At 47.7% G+C, this 15046-nt stretch overlaps 1 protein-coding gene and 1 long non-coding RNA gene across 3 annotated transcripts in view; one reads left to right on the top strand and one right to left on the bottom strand.

The window, feature by feature from the left end:
• Positions 1 to 11463, bottom strand: part of hibadhb (3-hydroxyisobutyrate dehydrogenase b) — a 187069-nt gene extending 175606 nt beyond the window's left edge. The window contains exons 1-2 of one of the 2 annotated variants that reach the window (XM_072509401.1): positions 11044 to 11463; positions 1721 to 1881 (exon numbers count right to left, since the gene is read on the bottom strand). In XM_072509401.1, coding sequence (XP_072365502.1) covers positions 1721 to 1881; positions 11044 to 11113 — 231 coding nt within the window. In that variant the 5' untranslated portion in view covers positions 11114 to 11463. The remainder of the gene's footprint in view (positions 1 to 1720; positions 1882 to 11043) is intronic. The other variant, XM_072509400.1, reaches the window with a different exon arrangement.
• Positions 11292 to 15046, top strand: part of LOC140425273 (uncharacterized) — a 30335-nt gene continuing 26580 nt past the window's right edge. Inside the window, exon 1 of the long non-coding RNA XR_011947805.1 lies at positions 11292 to 12233. This is a non-coding gene — a long non-coding RNA (uncharacterized lncRNA). The remainder of the gene's footprint in view (positions 12234 to 15046) is intronic.

Below are 15046 nucleotides of genomic sequence, written 5' to 3'. Positions count from 1 at the left end.
GAAGTAGGCCATTCGGCCCATCAAATCTGCTCTGCCATTCAATGAGATCATGACCGATGCAATATCATAATACTCAATTCCACATTCTCACCTTATCCCCATAATCCTTGATTCCCTTACTGATTAAAAATCTGTTTATCTCAACCTTGAACATACTTAACGACCCAGCCTCCGCAGCCCTCTGCGGTAAAGAATTCCACAGATTCACTCCCTTCTCTTAAATGGTCGACCCCTCATCTCTCTTTTAAATGGGTGACCCCTTACTCTGAGATTATGCCCTCTAGTCCTAAACTCTCCCACAAGGGGAAACTACCTCTCAGCAACAAGCCCCATAAGAATTCTATATGTCTCAATAAGGTCACCCCTTATTCTTCTAAACTCCAAGGAGTACAGGCCCAATCTACTCAGCTTCTACTCATAAGAAAATCCACCTATATCCGGGATCAACCAAGTGAACCTTCTCTGGATTGCCTTCAATGCCAGTATATCTTTCCTTAGATAAGGGGATAAAAACTGTTCAGTTTTACTTGGTTCTACTTTTGTTTTAAACGGACTGTGCAATTTTCCTCATTGTTGGGTACATGTCAATATTGCAACTATACAAGAACATTTTGGCTAAGTTCACAGCTAAATCAGTATGATTGCTTGAATGGACCGTAATCAATATCGCTGAATACTTCGACCCTTTGACCCCGGCCAATAACGCCTTCCCAACCATAAAAACGTCTATTCTCAAGTACACGTTACGCACTGGGGAGAAAAATGAATACTCCTGCTCCCTCGGGTGCAGGAACCTCCACGGGTCCACTCCTCCCATTTCTCTCGAACCCATTTCTCTCTTCCCCCCCTCTGACTAGGCCAACAAGCGCCACCCCCCCCCCCCCCCCCCCCCCGCCCCCACCTACTAACTCGTGGGCATCCAGATCCGGGATGGCCCCAGCACCCTCTGCACAAACCCTGCATCATCCCAGTTGGGGCCATACACCTTCGCCAGTGCCACCAACTTCCCCTCTACATCCCTAGTCTGCCACACCTTATCCATCTGAAACCTCACCCGCTTGCCCACCAATACCGCTACCCTCTCCCCACCCCCCAAGCCCTGCTATTGAACCAGAAATGGAAAACCCGACTCACTCAACCCTTCCTGAGCCTCACCTGATCTTTCACCCTCAGATGGGTCTCCTGCAGCATCACTACGTCACCCTTTAGACTCTTTAATCGTATTTTCTTATTTCTTTGAATGGAAAGAATTAAGTGCAAACAAGCCTCTTGGAATTCAGTTATGGCACAATGCAAAACAAGCCCTAAGCAACATTTCACTGTCTATATATGAAATTCCACAAATATTGCAGCCTCTGGTCAGATACTAACCCAGCTCTCTCCTCATATGCTCCTTCCCACCCATTGCAAGCCTGCCTTCTAATACTTCACCCACAATTAACGATGCTCGTGACATGGCCCTTTCACTTTCTAAACCTCAGTTCCTAAATCGATTTGCACCAATTCCCTAAAGATAAAGGGTAAGGACCTCAGTAATTTGGCTAGCTAGCTATTTAATTATCGTCATATGAAACTCATCCAGGGTTACTTTATCTACAGTAACTGATTCATAGTGTAAAATTAGGACGTAGAAATGAGTCGCAATAACAAGATAAAAGGTGATTTGTTTCTGGTTGTCACAATGAACATGCTTCATTAAAATTAAATATTATCGAATTACCTGTGCTCCTAAATCCTGTACTTCTTTGCACGACTCTGGGAAGATATCAGCAACAACAATGGGATAGCCATGTTTTATGAGGTTCTTTGCCATTGGATTACCCATGTTGCCCAGCCCAATAAATCCCACTGGGACTTTCGAAGCCATTGATCTGGAAGACACTGTTAGATCATTTTTAACAAATGACACAATGATGCATTTCATATTTCGCAAGTTACATTCAAACTTCACAAAAAAAAAAATCAGTGACAGCAACAAAAATATGGGATTGGCTTGTTTGCAGAGTTATTATCTAAAATAGTAGTAAATCACAGATTGGGAAGGTGCAGGTCAATGTCTTGTTTATGCCAAGTTAGCCAATTTCAATTCTTCCAACTTGGCAACTTACAACTCTGTCCTGTTCATTTCTACAATGATTAATTCGCTACCCAGCCATGTCTTATAAATCACAATCCCATATTTTCCCAGTTCTTTAAAAGGAGCTAATCAGCATAACTCACTGCTTTTCAGAGGAAACTATTCCATATTTTAATTCTGCATCGAGCAGTTGATAAATCTCCTAATACTAATCCACAGTCTAAATCTAATAATGTGGTCCATAATGATGGCCCATTGCCATCAACTCTATCGCCAACGTGAAAAGCAACAGAGAGAGCAGGCACCCCCGTCTCATCTCACAATGTAACCCAAAGTACCCTGAATTCATCCAGTTCATCCAAATACTCGCCACTGGTGCCCATTTACAACAACCGAACCCAATCCACAACATACCCCTGCCCAAACCCGAAACGCCAAAGCACCTCCAGCAAATACACCCATTCCACCCATCGAAGGCCTTCTTCGCGTCTATTGCCACCACTACTTCTACCATAAATTCATCACAATTACATTAAGTAGCACATTCGCCCGCAACTGCCTTCTGTTCACAAATCCCGTCTGGTCCTCCTCTATCACCCCCAGCACACAGTCCTCAATTTGCGATGCTAGCACCTTCGCCAACAGCTTCACATCAATGTTCAGCAGTGATATCGGGCAGTATAACCCACACTGATCCAGGTCCTTATCTTTCTTTAAGATCAGGGAAATGGATGCCTGCGGCAATGTGGGGAGGGGCAACCCCCCATCCGTCGCCTCATTGTGCATCGTCACCAACAACGGCCCGAGCTCAACTGAGCACCCATCCGGCCCTGGGGCCTTCCTCATCTGCATCACCTCCCTCAACCCAATCGGGGCCCCCAGTCCTTGCACCCTCTAACTTAGGGAACACCAGCCCATCCAGGAACCGCCGCATCCCCTCCTCCCCAGCAGGAAGCTCCAACTCATACAGCCTCCTACAGAAGGCGTCAAATGCGCCCCATTCACCCCCTCCCGATCCGTCACCACCTTACCCCTTGTCCCTCAGCCTACCAATCTCACTCACCGCTGTTTAGCTTCCTCAGTTGATGGGCCAGCACCCTGTTCACCTTTTTCCCGTACTCATACACTGCCCCTCTCCCTTCCCTAACAAACTCCACCTGGAGCCTCTGCCTCTCCTTTAACAACCCCTCTACTGGCTCCATCGAGTACCTCCGATCTACCCTCAGAATCTCCTCAACCAGCCTCACCCTCTCCACACGCTCCACCCTCTCCCTATGTGCCGGATCAAAATAAATTCCCCCCTAACTACAGCCTTAAGTGCCTACCACAGTGTTGGGACTGTGACCTCCCCATTATCGTTCAATTCCACATACCCCCAAATGGCAGCCCTCACCCGCTCTCACAAACCCTCTTCCGCCAGCAGCCCCACATCAAGCCTCCACTGCGGCCAATGGGCCTCCCCCTGAACTACGTTCAAATCCACTCAGTGCGGTGCTTAACTAGCCAGCCCAGCTAGCATAATGGCCTCCGCCCAAGGCCTCTGACTTCCCTCACCCTCACAGCCCACCCCTCCCCCCGAACCACCAACAAACAAAGAGAGACAAAAGACACACTAACCATCACCGCTCCCCCGTTGAAACCTGCCCCAATTTATCCATCCAATGTGCCCCACACTTCACTGTCCTCCCAGTCCATGGTCTCTCAAAGTCTCTCAAACTCTGCTCCGGCGAGTCAAAATAAAATTCCTGTTTATGATGTGTCATCTACATGGGGCAGGGTACAAAACCCCAAACTTCACCCCCTTCTTGCAAAAGTCCGCATTTATTCGCTTAGCCAGCTCCATACCCAGGTCGTGGTAAATCAGCAGCTCATTCCCAAGTGCATTTGTTGGTCTGCCTCGTCCACCTCAGGATCTTTTCTTTATCCAGGAACCGATGCAGCCGCTCCACCAAAGCCCTCGGCAGTTCTCCCACCTGCGGCCTCCTCCTCAGCACTCTTATGTGCCCGATCCACCTCGAGGGGCCAGTCAAATGCCCTCTCCCCCATCAGCTTCTCCAGCATGCTCGCCACGTATTTGGCAGCCTCCGCTTCCTCGGTGCCTTCAGGCATCCCAACAATCCTCAAATTCTGCCTCCTGGAGCAGTTCTCGAGGTCCTCCAATTTCTATCTCTGCCCTTTCTGGCTGCTCATCACCATCCCCATCTCTGCCTCCAGCGAGGTCAGCGATCCTCATGCTCTACCACCGACTCCTCCACCTTCTGGATCGCCAGACCCTGAGCCTCCTCCTCTGCTCGACCCGCTTAATCGCCTCCCTAAGCAGCTCCACAATCTTGGCCAAATCCTCCAAGGCCTCTTTCCTCTGCTACTGGAATTTGTCATTTAAACACTGCACCATCTGCTCTGTTGACCACAGGGCGGACAGCGCTGCTCTTGCCCTCCGCCATCTTTACCTGTGGTGCACCACAAAGATATTCCTGCTCCAATTGCTCTCTCTTTCTCGCGGCACTTCTCATCCGCTGATCCATACACCAACCTCAGAAGAGTATTACCTTTCCTGGGCACTCATACACCCTTTGCCCTCAAGTACCACATCATTCATAAGAACATAAGAACTAGGAACAGGAGTAGGCAATCTGGCCCCTCGAGCCTGCTCCGCCATTCAATGAGATCATGGCTGATCTTTGTGGACTCAGCTCCACTCTCCGGCCCGTACACCATATCCCCGAATCCCTTTATTCTTTAGAAAGGTATCTATCTTTTTCTTAAAAACGTTTAAAGAAGGAGCCTCAACTGCTTCACTGGGCAAGGAATTCCAGAGATTCACAACCATAAGAACCGCGTCTGTCCAAGGGGACAGTGGACCACCTTTTACAGGTCCTCAAGAACTGCCATCACATGGAATGGGAGGACACCCACTGCCCGTGGCCCTTAAAGTTACCGCCGCTCTGAACTTCTATGCCGGCAGCTCATTTCAGGGCAGTGACCAGTGTGGCATTTTCCAGTCAGCTGCACACAAATGCATAAGGAGGTAACAGATGCTCTATATGCCACGGCCCACATGTATATAAACTTGGACTGGGACAGACGAGCCAGGGCCATGGACTTAGCCCGCTTAGCAGGCATGCCCAGGTGCAGGGTGTGATTAATTGCACCCACATGGCAACATACAGCCCCATTCATGAACCGTGAGGGATACCACTCCCTCAATGTCCAACTTATTTGCGCATGATGCGCATAATGCAGGTATGTGCCTATTTTCCGGGGAGCATCCATAACAGTTACATCTTGGGACGCTCGCAGATTCCAGCCGTTTTTGAGGGACAGCTGTGGTTCGATGGCTGTCTCCTCGTGGACAGGGGGTACACACTCAGGAGGTGGTTGATAACGCCAGTGCGGAGGCCACAAACACCTGTGGAGACTCGCTAAAACGAAGCTAATGCATCTACGCGCCTGCTGGTTGGGCAAGTGATGGGACTGCTCAAGATGCGGTCCGATGGTGATGGGATTTCTTTCCTGGGAACTAGGGTCATGGGGAATGGTAGAGCGCAGGGGATTTTTATGGTAATTGGAAGGAAAGGGAAGCATGGTGGGTATGCTGGGATTGGGAGGAGAGAGTCAGGCGTGTATGAGCTTGGGTGATTGGGTTGTAGGCCTTTCTTCTGACTGATTTGGGGCTGGACCTGGGGGGACACCTTAGGTAGGCTAGTGAACAGGGTGTGGTGTGTGTGTGTGTGGGGGGGGGGGATGACGCATCACGGTGATAATGGCCGACTCAAGGGTGAGGGGGGTGATAGGCCCCCGGCAAAGTTAGTCACCTTGAATGTGTAAGGTCTGGGAGGACCAGTAAAGAGGGTCAGGGTGTTTGCTAATTTAAAGAGTCTAGGAGCCGCCGTGGTGTTTTTACAAGAGGCTCACATGCAGATACGTGATCAGTCTATGCTTTGGAAAGCCTGGGTGAACCGGGTGTTTCATTCGGGTTTTGATAGTAGGGCATGGGGGTGGCGATCCTAATAAATAAAGAGGTTCAGTTCCAGACAGAGAGGATAGAAGCGGATCAGGGTGGACGATATGTGATGGTAGTAGAGGCATTAATTAATAATAATCTTTATTATTGTCACAAGTAGGCTTACATTAACACTGCAATGAAGTTACTGTGAAAAGCCCCTAGTCGTCACATTCCGGCGCCTGTTCGGGTACACAGAGGGAGAATTCAGAATTCTCAGCCAGTACGGGAATTGAATTAGAGGGGAAGCAGGTGGTTCTAGTGAATGAGTATGCCCCGAATTGGGACGATGCATCATTTATGAAACAGTTGCTGGCGACGGTGCAGGGTCTGGACACCCACCAATTGATTTTGGGGGGTGATATGAACTCTGTTTTGGACCCAAAGGTGGATCGCTCTTGGCCAAAATCAATGGTCCCGGCTGGGATGGTATTATCGCCGTTGATGGAGGTGGTGAGAGGGGTGGATCCTGGAAGTTTACGCATCCTTGATTGGAGGGAGGAGGAGATGGTGGAAGGAGTTCTTGTTTTTTTCCCTTTGGCACACAAGGTGTATTCGAAGATTGATTATTTTATTATAAGTCGGACTCTTCTCACAGAAGTGAGGAAAGCTGAGTACTCGGCGATGGTTATTTCAGACCATGCCACACACTGGGTGGACTTGGTATTGGAGGTTTGTCAGGAGCATCACAGGGGGTAGCAGTTGGATTAGGGCTGCTATTGGACTTGGGGTTTTGCGTGAGGATTTCGAGGGCCATACGGGAGTATATGGAAAATAATGATGACGGGGAGGTGTCACCCTCAATTTTGTGGGAGGCGTTGAAGGTGATGATCAGGGCAGAGATTAGTGCGTTTAAGGCACATGTGGACAGGGAGGCTAGGGAGGAGCGACAGAAACTGGAGGATGAGATTCTGGAGGCGGATTGTAGGTATGCGAGATACCCGACCCTGGAGCTTTTGACGTGCAAGGTAAATCTTCAAATGCAGTTTGACTTGCTGTCCATGGATAGGACGGTGCGGCAATTGAGGTGGGCGAAAGGGGCGGTGTATGAGTATGGAGAGAAGGCCAGTCTTCCCTTGGCTCACCAATTGAGGCGGCAAGAGGCAGCCAGGGAGATTGTGCAGGTTAGGCATTTGCAGGACAGGAGGGTTTCCGCCCCCAGAGAAGTGGACTGAAGTGTTTCAGGCATTCTATGAGAATTCGGAGCCACTGGAGGACAAATGAAGGATGGCGACTGATGGCAACACAGCCTCGGAGCTGTGGACTGGTGCAGAGCAGATGACCTGGCTTTTGCCTTGGTGGTGGCATGGAGGTGGGTCCTGTTGGGCTTCTCATTTTTATATCATGTAGAATGCTGCTGCTAAAGTATAGGTTTTTGCGGTTTTAAAGCGGAGATATTTAATTGCTTTGCATTTTGAAATCAAAGAAATGATTACGTTCTTACAGATAAATGTCCATGATGAACAGTCTGAGATTGAGATCAGGATAATGATTATGTTTAAAACGTTAGACCAAGCATTTCATCTTGTGTTCTTCTCACTTCTTGTCCTCTTGTGGGAATCATAGGAATTCTAACTGCTTGTAAAATATTGAGGTTAATCAGAGATCAGTAACAAAATGTGCCGTGTGAAATATGATGGACATACAATACTTAAGACTTCTTAGTTTTAAATCCCGCATCTATTGTGAAGCTGAGGTGAGCCAATTCAAAGCTTTGACAAAGAGTCATCCACACTCAAAACATCAGCTCTGTTTTTGTTTGAGCCAATTCAATCATTGTTTGGCCAGGAAATTTCACAGGTTGAAATGCTTTCACTATTTTCAGGTGAATACCACAAGCACCCAGCACTAAAATACTGGATATTTTCTTTTGCACCTTGAACAATTTGGTACATTTATCCGATTGCCTCCTATAACGCTGCTCAAGGGAAATCATATGATATATAGGTTTTTTTTAATAACAGCACTTTTATAGTATTGAATATACACCACATTATGATGTTGGGATACATTTATTTGTCTTAAACAGGTTTAGGTCACTAAGTTTAATTTTTTGATTGGGATCTTTGCAAACGGAAAGTTGCTCCTCAATTTCAGCAACAGATATGGAGGTTAATGAATTTTAGAAATAAGTTTGTGTATGGAGCAAACAATAATGTCTGGTATTTGGTGATGTACCATTTTTAATCTGTTGACACAAAAAGAAAGACTTCCACTTATCACAATCTCAGGACATTCCAAAGCACTTTACTGTCAATTAAGAACAGTTTGAAGAGTAGTAACTATGCAGGCTGATACAATGCCGCAACTAGTTTTGAATTGTGAAGAACTCAAATCTCAAGATAAGATTTCTGGCATCCTAATGTTACTAATTAACTGGTGTATAGGGTCATGGGTCAATCTCAGTACGTAAATATACCCAACTGATCTACTTCCTTCCTCCTCCTCAAAGTGTATCCTTGACCCATTAGTTTCTTTCAACTGCTGCCACACCTCCAGTCCCCCTTTCTTCACCGATGTCCTCAAGCATATCATCTTCACCCAGTTCCATGCCCATCAAATTCCGTCAGACTACCTTCTGCCCCACTGCAGAATCAACATCACCCTCATTAGTTATAAATGATTTGTTCTGTGACTATGACTTTGCCTTGATTGCCATCCTTGATCTTTCTGCAGTTTGGTCTTACCATGCCAACCCCTCCACCCCTGTTCTTCTATGGTACAACTATATGTGAATATTCTTCAATGGTTACACTCTCACTTATCTGAAATTGTTGCATGTCCAATGTTGGCTTCTCTTCCCATTGCTCCTAAGATGCCCTCCTTGTACCCCCATCTCTTCCATATCTATGCGGTGCCCCTTGGCGATGTTGTGTATGATCACAAAGTCAGTTTTAATAAATATAATGTACGGATGAAACTCACCATTACTTCTCCAATACTTTTGACTGTCTCTGTGATGTCAATGCAACCTATCTGATTTGAACCCATTGATGAGTCAAAGCATCTATCATTAAAGATTCCAAAGAGCAAGTGGTTAATTTTGGGCTAAATAATAAAACCAGACGCTCCCTTGCCACTATCAACCTCTCCCTAGAAAAACTCACTCAGCTGAAAGCAGATCATCCAAAATCTTGTCATTCAACCTGACATAGAGCTAAATTCCAAACCCCACATGATTTTTGTAGCCAAAGTAATTTACTCCACAATACTTCTCATCTCTGTCCTGCTCAGATTTTCAATCACTGAAACATGTTTTGTCATCTCAATTTTTCCAATGTCTTCATTTGATCTCTCATTTCCATTCTAGATTAATTCCACCTCGCCTAAAACTCTGACTCCTATCCTTTCCCACAGTATTTTTTCACTTTGTGTTTTATATAAATGTAATTAAGTGCATTGAATGACCAGCATTTATGGTGATATGGACACGGAGTATAAATTGTATTGGTTTTGAAAAGCTTTCCCAATGACCTGTGAAGATGTCAATCTTGGTTCAATCAACAGCTGACCTCAGCTGGGGAAACATTTGTAGTGCAAAATGTCCTGCCCAAATCCCTGACACCAAGAATTCCCGATCACTCTACGCCAAAAACAGCTGAAGGTTGCATGTAGGCATCACCAGGGTCAATGTAGGATTTTAAAAGAATGTGTGTACATGATGTCCTTAACATAGAAAAACATCCTAAAATGCAAGAAATTTTTTTTAAAGATGCTTGGTCATGCACCAGATTCTTTGGTTGAAGGGGCAAAAAAAGCAGGTGGGATTAAGGAGCAAGTTCTAAAATATGAGGACGCCGCAACAAAAGATGGTGAGGATCCGAAAGCTATTTTTAAAAAACAAGGGTGTTGGGGAGAGGCACGACTGGAACTGGTTACAAAAGTAGAGGGAGACAAGAGCATGAATTAATTTGAAGAGAAGTTTGAATTCAATATATTCGACAAAAAGTCTGCATAGAATAAGAAGATCCTTCTGAAGGGTAACTAGGGATGCAAAATAAATGCTGGCCTAGGCAGCGATGCTCACATCCCATATATGAATAAAAAAATGATGGGGCATATATGAATAAAAAAATGATGGGGGCAAATGAGAATGCTTGTCGATAAACAAGACTGCCCTTTATAATTACATAAGCTTTTGTCAATATTTGTTTAACAAACATATGATGAGTAGCACCCTTGGCCTCGATGCATGTTTGCTACAGAGCAGTAAAATGAAGGAAAAAGTACGATTAAAAAATGTTCCCCTCTGCAGTGTGCCTCCAGTCAATCGGTTCCGTTTTTAAACTTCAGGTAAAGTGGGCTTAGGAAAATCAACACAACAGTAATACAATTTAAGGTGGTCAGCAATTTTGCAAGACCAAGTTTCAATTTTGAAGTCTTTTGCTTGAAAACCCCGCAATTCATTTGTTACCGAATTGAATAGCCAAAGTCCAATCCAATTCCATATTTAATAAGAACACCAAGCATATTTCACAACTGATTTGCTTTGGACCAACAGGATGCGACAAATGTCATCAAGGGCAAACATCTGATGCCAACAATGACATGTGTAAAAAAAAAAAAAATTTAAACTTTGAAAGCCAAATTTGCTTAAAGTTACTGTGAGTCCTGGATATTGAGCTATTGGTACCTTTCAGGATGGGTGAGCAACACCCAAAAAAAAACAATACTGTCAACTAGTGTGCAACACTCCACAATCTGCAAATATAATCAGTGAGAAATGTCCCACGCTGGGACTCAAGCTTTATTACTTCAGGGTAAGTAAGGGAAGCAAGTCGAGTGTTTCTGCGGGAAATGTCAACCGAGGGAGAAGAGCAGAAATCCCACCAAGGTACATCGGTTTTCACTTTGCTTCCTAAGGGAACATGTTTTTTTTTTAAACCGGAAAACCTTCAGTATCAACATGGCTTATAACCAATCCGGCAGTTAACTGTGGACAAAATAAATAAAGACGCCTTACCCACACGGTGGCGAACATAGTTACTGTATTTGAGGGAGAAGTTCGCTGACCTCCTTATAATAGCCGCCATACTTGACTCTCGCCGCACGACCTGCGCCTCCTGCGGCCTCCTACCCCAGTCTGAGCGGCCTATCCCTGGGTAGGTAGGGCGGAGAGTGACAGCGGCAGAGCCAATGCACAAGCAGCGGCCTGGGCCCAGCAGCCGCCAATCAGCAGCAGCTAGTACCGGGACATCCTCTGGAATGATGTCTGGGAAAAACACAGCACGTTTGGATGGATCGCTGTGGCAGAGTTCTGCAGAAAGTCCGCTGCTGACAGGAAAGCTGGCCCGCCTTTTCTTCAACAGCAATGGGATTTCTGCAGTTGCAAGAGAGAGATGTTTTGTTGTTGACTCATATTCCGCAATCTTAAACCCTCCCCTCCCACTTGTGCCCTGGCTACAACTTCAATGCCACAGGAATTGTAGTAAATCATTCGCATATTTAACATTCATTGCTGCTTCTTTCATTGTGATGCGTTGCACAGCAGGCCTCATTCCACTCAGGCTGTCTGCTTCCATTACTTCAAGCATGCACTAGTCACGCAGTCGTATTCATGTCCTGTAAAATCTTCAGTTCTTAATAATATCGTTTACAACCAAATCAACCCCAGATGCTATTATTCAGGCTTTATTTATTTTTTAGCAATTTCCCCCACTGCTAGTAGCAAAAAGGTCATTTCTGTGATCAGAGGATGTTTCCTATGGAATGAAACATATTCTTTATAGGTGCTCACAAGTAGGATGGATCTATCAATTATTTTACAATGCACCAGAGAATACGTACATAGCTGCCTATCACTTTCTCCTGTCCTATTTTAAAAGCAGTAAATGCTGCGTGATCAAACCATTACTAACACTAAAATTGAGATATTTATTGACATGTAAGATTTTACACAAAGGCAGAAAAAGATTGTCAGATGATACAATATGCATTGCATAATATTTGGTCACCATCAATTCAGTCGAGACAGTTTGTACCAAAGAACAGTGGCTTTAATCAACTGGACATGTGCCACCCTGTAGCTTCTCCCGCACTGAGGGCCTGTCTCAGATCGGCCGGTTATATACCTCCTCAGAGGGGCGGAGCCACAGGCGGAGCCAACAGCAGCATCAACACAACAATTCAACAGCAACGGTAACAGCAACAACAGTAAGTATATACAGTAGTGGATGTCGATGACAATAGTAATAATAGGACAACAGTGAGTATGTACAATAACCATACGTGGCTCACCCCATTCACTCCCTGTTAAGAAAATAAAAGTCCTGCGGGAGTGAAGCGGGCTCATAGGTTAAGTCTCACAGGAGCCCGTATCGTCCGCTGCGAACGGCGCTGTGTGGGCACAGGTGTCGAGACCTTCGGCTGAGGGAGCATATCGTCCTCACAACAGGGTCCCGGACAGGGCGACGGCGCAGGGGCGGAGCTAATGGACCCAGAGAGGGATGTTGGTGTAGATGGGGAGGTAGACGGAAGGGGCGCGGTGATGGCGGGCACTGGGGTACCCGCGGGAGCCAGATCCCGGAGGGAGACTGTGTCCTGCCGTCCGTCGCGGTGTGCCACGTGAGCATATTGAGGGTTCGCGTGGAGGAGCTGGACCCTCTCGACCAGGGGGTCGGCCTTATGGCTCCTCAGGTGTTTCCGGAGGAGGACAGGCCCAGGTGTCGTTAGCCAGGACGGAAGCGAGACCCCGGCGATCGACGTCCTGGGAAAGACAAATAGCCGGTCGTGAGGGGTTTCATTAGTTGCAGTACACAAGAGTGACCGGATGGAGTGGAGCACATCGGGGAGGACCTCCTGCCAGCGTGAGACTGGGCGACGTCTAGACCATAGGGCCAGAAGGACGGCCTTCCAGACCGTAGCATTCTCCCTCTCCATCTGCCCGGTTCCCCTGGGGTTGTAGCTGGTAGTCCTGCTCGAGCGATGCCCTTACTGAGCAGGTGCTGACGCAGCTCATCACTCATAAAAGAGGCGCCCCAATCACTATGTATGTAGGTAGGGAAACCGAACAGGGTGAAGATGCTGCGCAGGGACTTGATGACAGGGGCATGGGATGGCAAAGGGAAAACGTGAGTATTCATCAACAACATTGAGAAAGTACACGTTACGGTCAGTGGAAGGGAGGGGCCCTTTGAAATCAATGCTGAGGCGTTCGAAGGGGCGGGAGGCCTTCACCAGGTGGGCCTTGTCTGGCTGTTAGCAGTGCAGTTAGCACTCTGCGCAGATTTGGCAGTCCCTGGTCATGGCCCTGACCTCAGTGGAGTAGGGCAGGTTGCGGGCCTTGACGAAGTGGAGAAGCCGGGTAATCCCCGGATGACAGAGGTCATTGTGGATAGCCCGTAACCGGTCCGCTTGCGCATTGGCGCAGATACCGCGGGAAGGGCATCTGAGGGCTCATTGAGCTTCCCAGGATGATACAAGATCTCGTAGTTAGAGGTGGAGAGCTCGATCCTCCACCGCAAAATCTTGTCGTTCTTAATTTTGTCCCGCTGTGTGTTAAACATGAAGGCAACCGACCGTTGGTCTATGAGGAGAGTGAATCTCCTGCCGGCCAGGTAATGCCTCCAGTGTCGCACAGCTTCCACAATGGCTTGCACCTCCTTTTCGATAGAGGAGTATCGAATCTCAGGCATGGAGGGTATGGGAAAAAAAGGCGACAGGCCTCCCTGCCTGGTTAAGAGTGGCTGCCAAGGCAAAGTCTGACGCATCGCTCTCCACTTGGAATGGGATGGATTCGTCCACGGCGTGCATCGTGGCCTTGGCAATGTCGGTTCTGATACGGTTGAAGGCCAGGCGGGCCTCAGCCGTCAGGGGAAAAGTAGTGGACTTAATAACTGGGCGGGCCTTGTCCACGTAATTGGGGACCCACTGGGCATAATAAGAAAAGAACCCCAGGCATCTCTTCAGGGCCTTGGCGCAGTGGGGAAGGGGGAGCTGCAGGAGGGGGCACCTGCGGTCGGGGTCAGGCCCTAGGACTCCGTTTTCCACGACATAGCCGAGGATGGCTAGCCGGGTTGTGAGGAAAACGCATTTCTCCTTATTGTACGTTAAGTTAAGGAGTCGGGCGGTGCGGAGAAATTTTCTAAGATTGGCATCGTGGTCCTGCAGATCATGGCCGCAGATGGTAACATTATCCAAGTACGGGAACGTGGCCCGCAGCCCGTACTGGTCGACCATTCGGTCCATCGTTTGTTGGAAGAACGAAATGCCATTGGTGACGCCAAAGGGAACCCTGAGGAAATGGAAGAGGCGGCCGTCTGCCTCAAAGGCAGTGTATTGCCGGTCCTCCGAGCAGATAGGGAGCTGGTGGTACGCAGACTTCAAGTCTACCGTGGAAAAGACTCGGTAGTGCGGAATCTGATTGACCATGTCAGATATGCGGGGGAGAGGGTAAGCATCGAGCTGCGTGTACCGGTTGATCGTCTGACTGTAGTCGACTACTATCCAGTTCTTCTCCCCGGTCCTGACGACCACCACTTGTGCTCTCCAGGGGCTGTTGCTGGCCTCAATGATCCCTTCCTTCAGGAGCTGCTGGACCTCTGACCTGATGAAGGCCTTGTCTTGAGCACTGTACCATCTGCTCCGGGTGGCGACGGGCTGACAGTCTGGGGTGAGGTTCGCAAAGTGCGAGGGAGGGGCGACCTTCAGGGTCGTGAGGCTGCAGACGGTGAGAGGGGGCAGGAGACCCCCGAACTTTAAGGTCAGGCTTCGGAGGTTGCATTGAAAGTCTAAACCTAGTAGCAGCATGGCGCAGAGATGGGGGAGACGCAAAGCTTGAAATCGGCGTACTCGATGCCCTGTATCGCAAGGTTAGCGATGCAATACCCCCGGATCTACACAGAGTGTGATTCGGAAGCAAGGGAGATGGTTTGTGAGACGGGGAGGACCCGGAGGGAGCAGCGCCTTACCATATCTAGGTGGACGAAGCTAACTGTACTGCCAGAGACGAAGAAGCAGGACGTCTC

The sequence above is a fragment of the Scyliorhinus torazame genome, chromosome 6 (assembly GCF_047496885.1).
Source record: "Scyliorhinus torazame isolate Kashiwa2021f chromosome 6, sScyTor2.1, whole genome shotgun sequence".
Lineage (NCBI taxonomy): Eukaryota > Metazoa > Chordata > Chondrichthyes > Carcharhiniformes > Scyliorhinidae > Scyliorhinus > Scyliorhinus torazame.
Note: the sequence above shows the minus strand (reverse complement) of the source record. Positions and strands in the feature narration are given on the sequence as shown.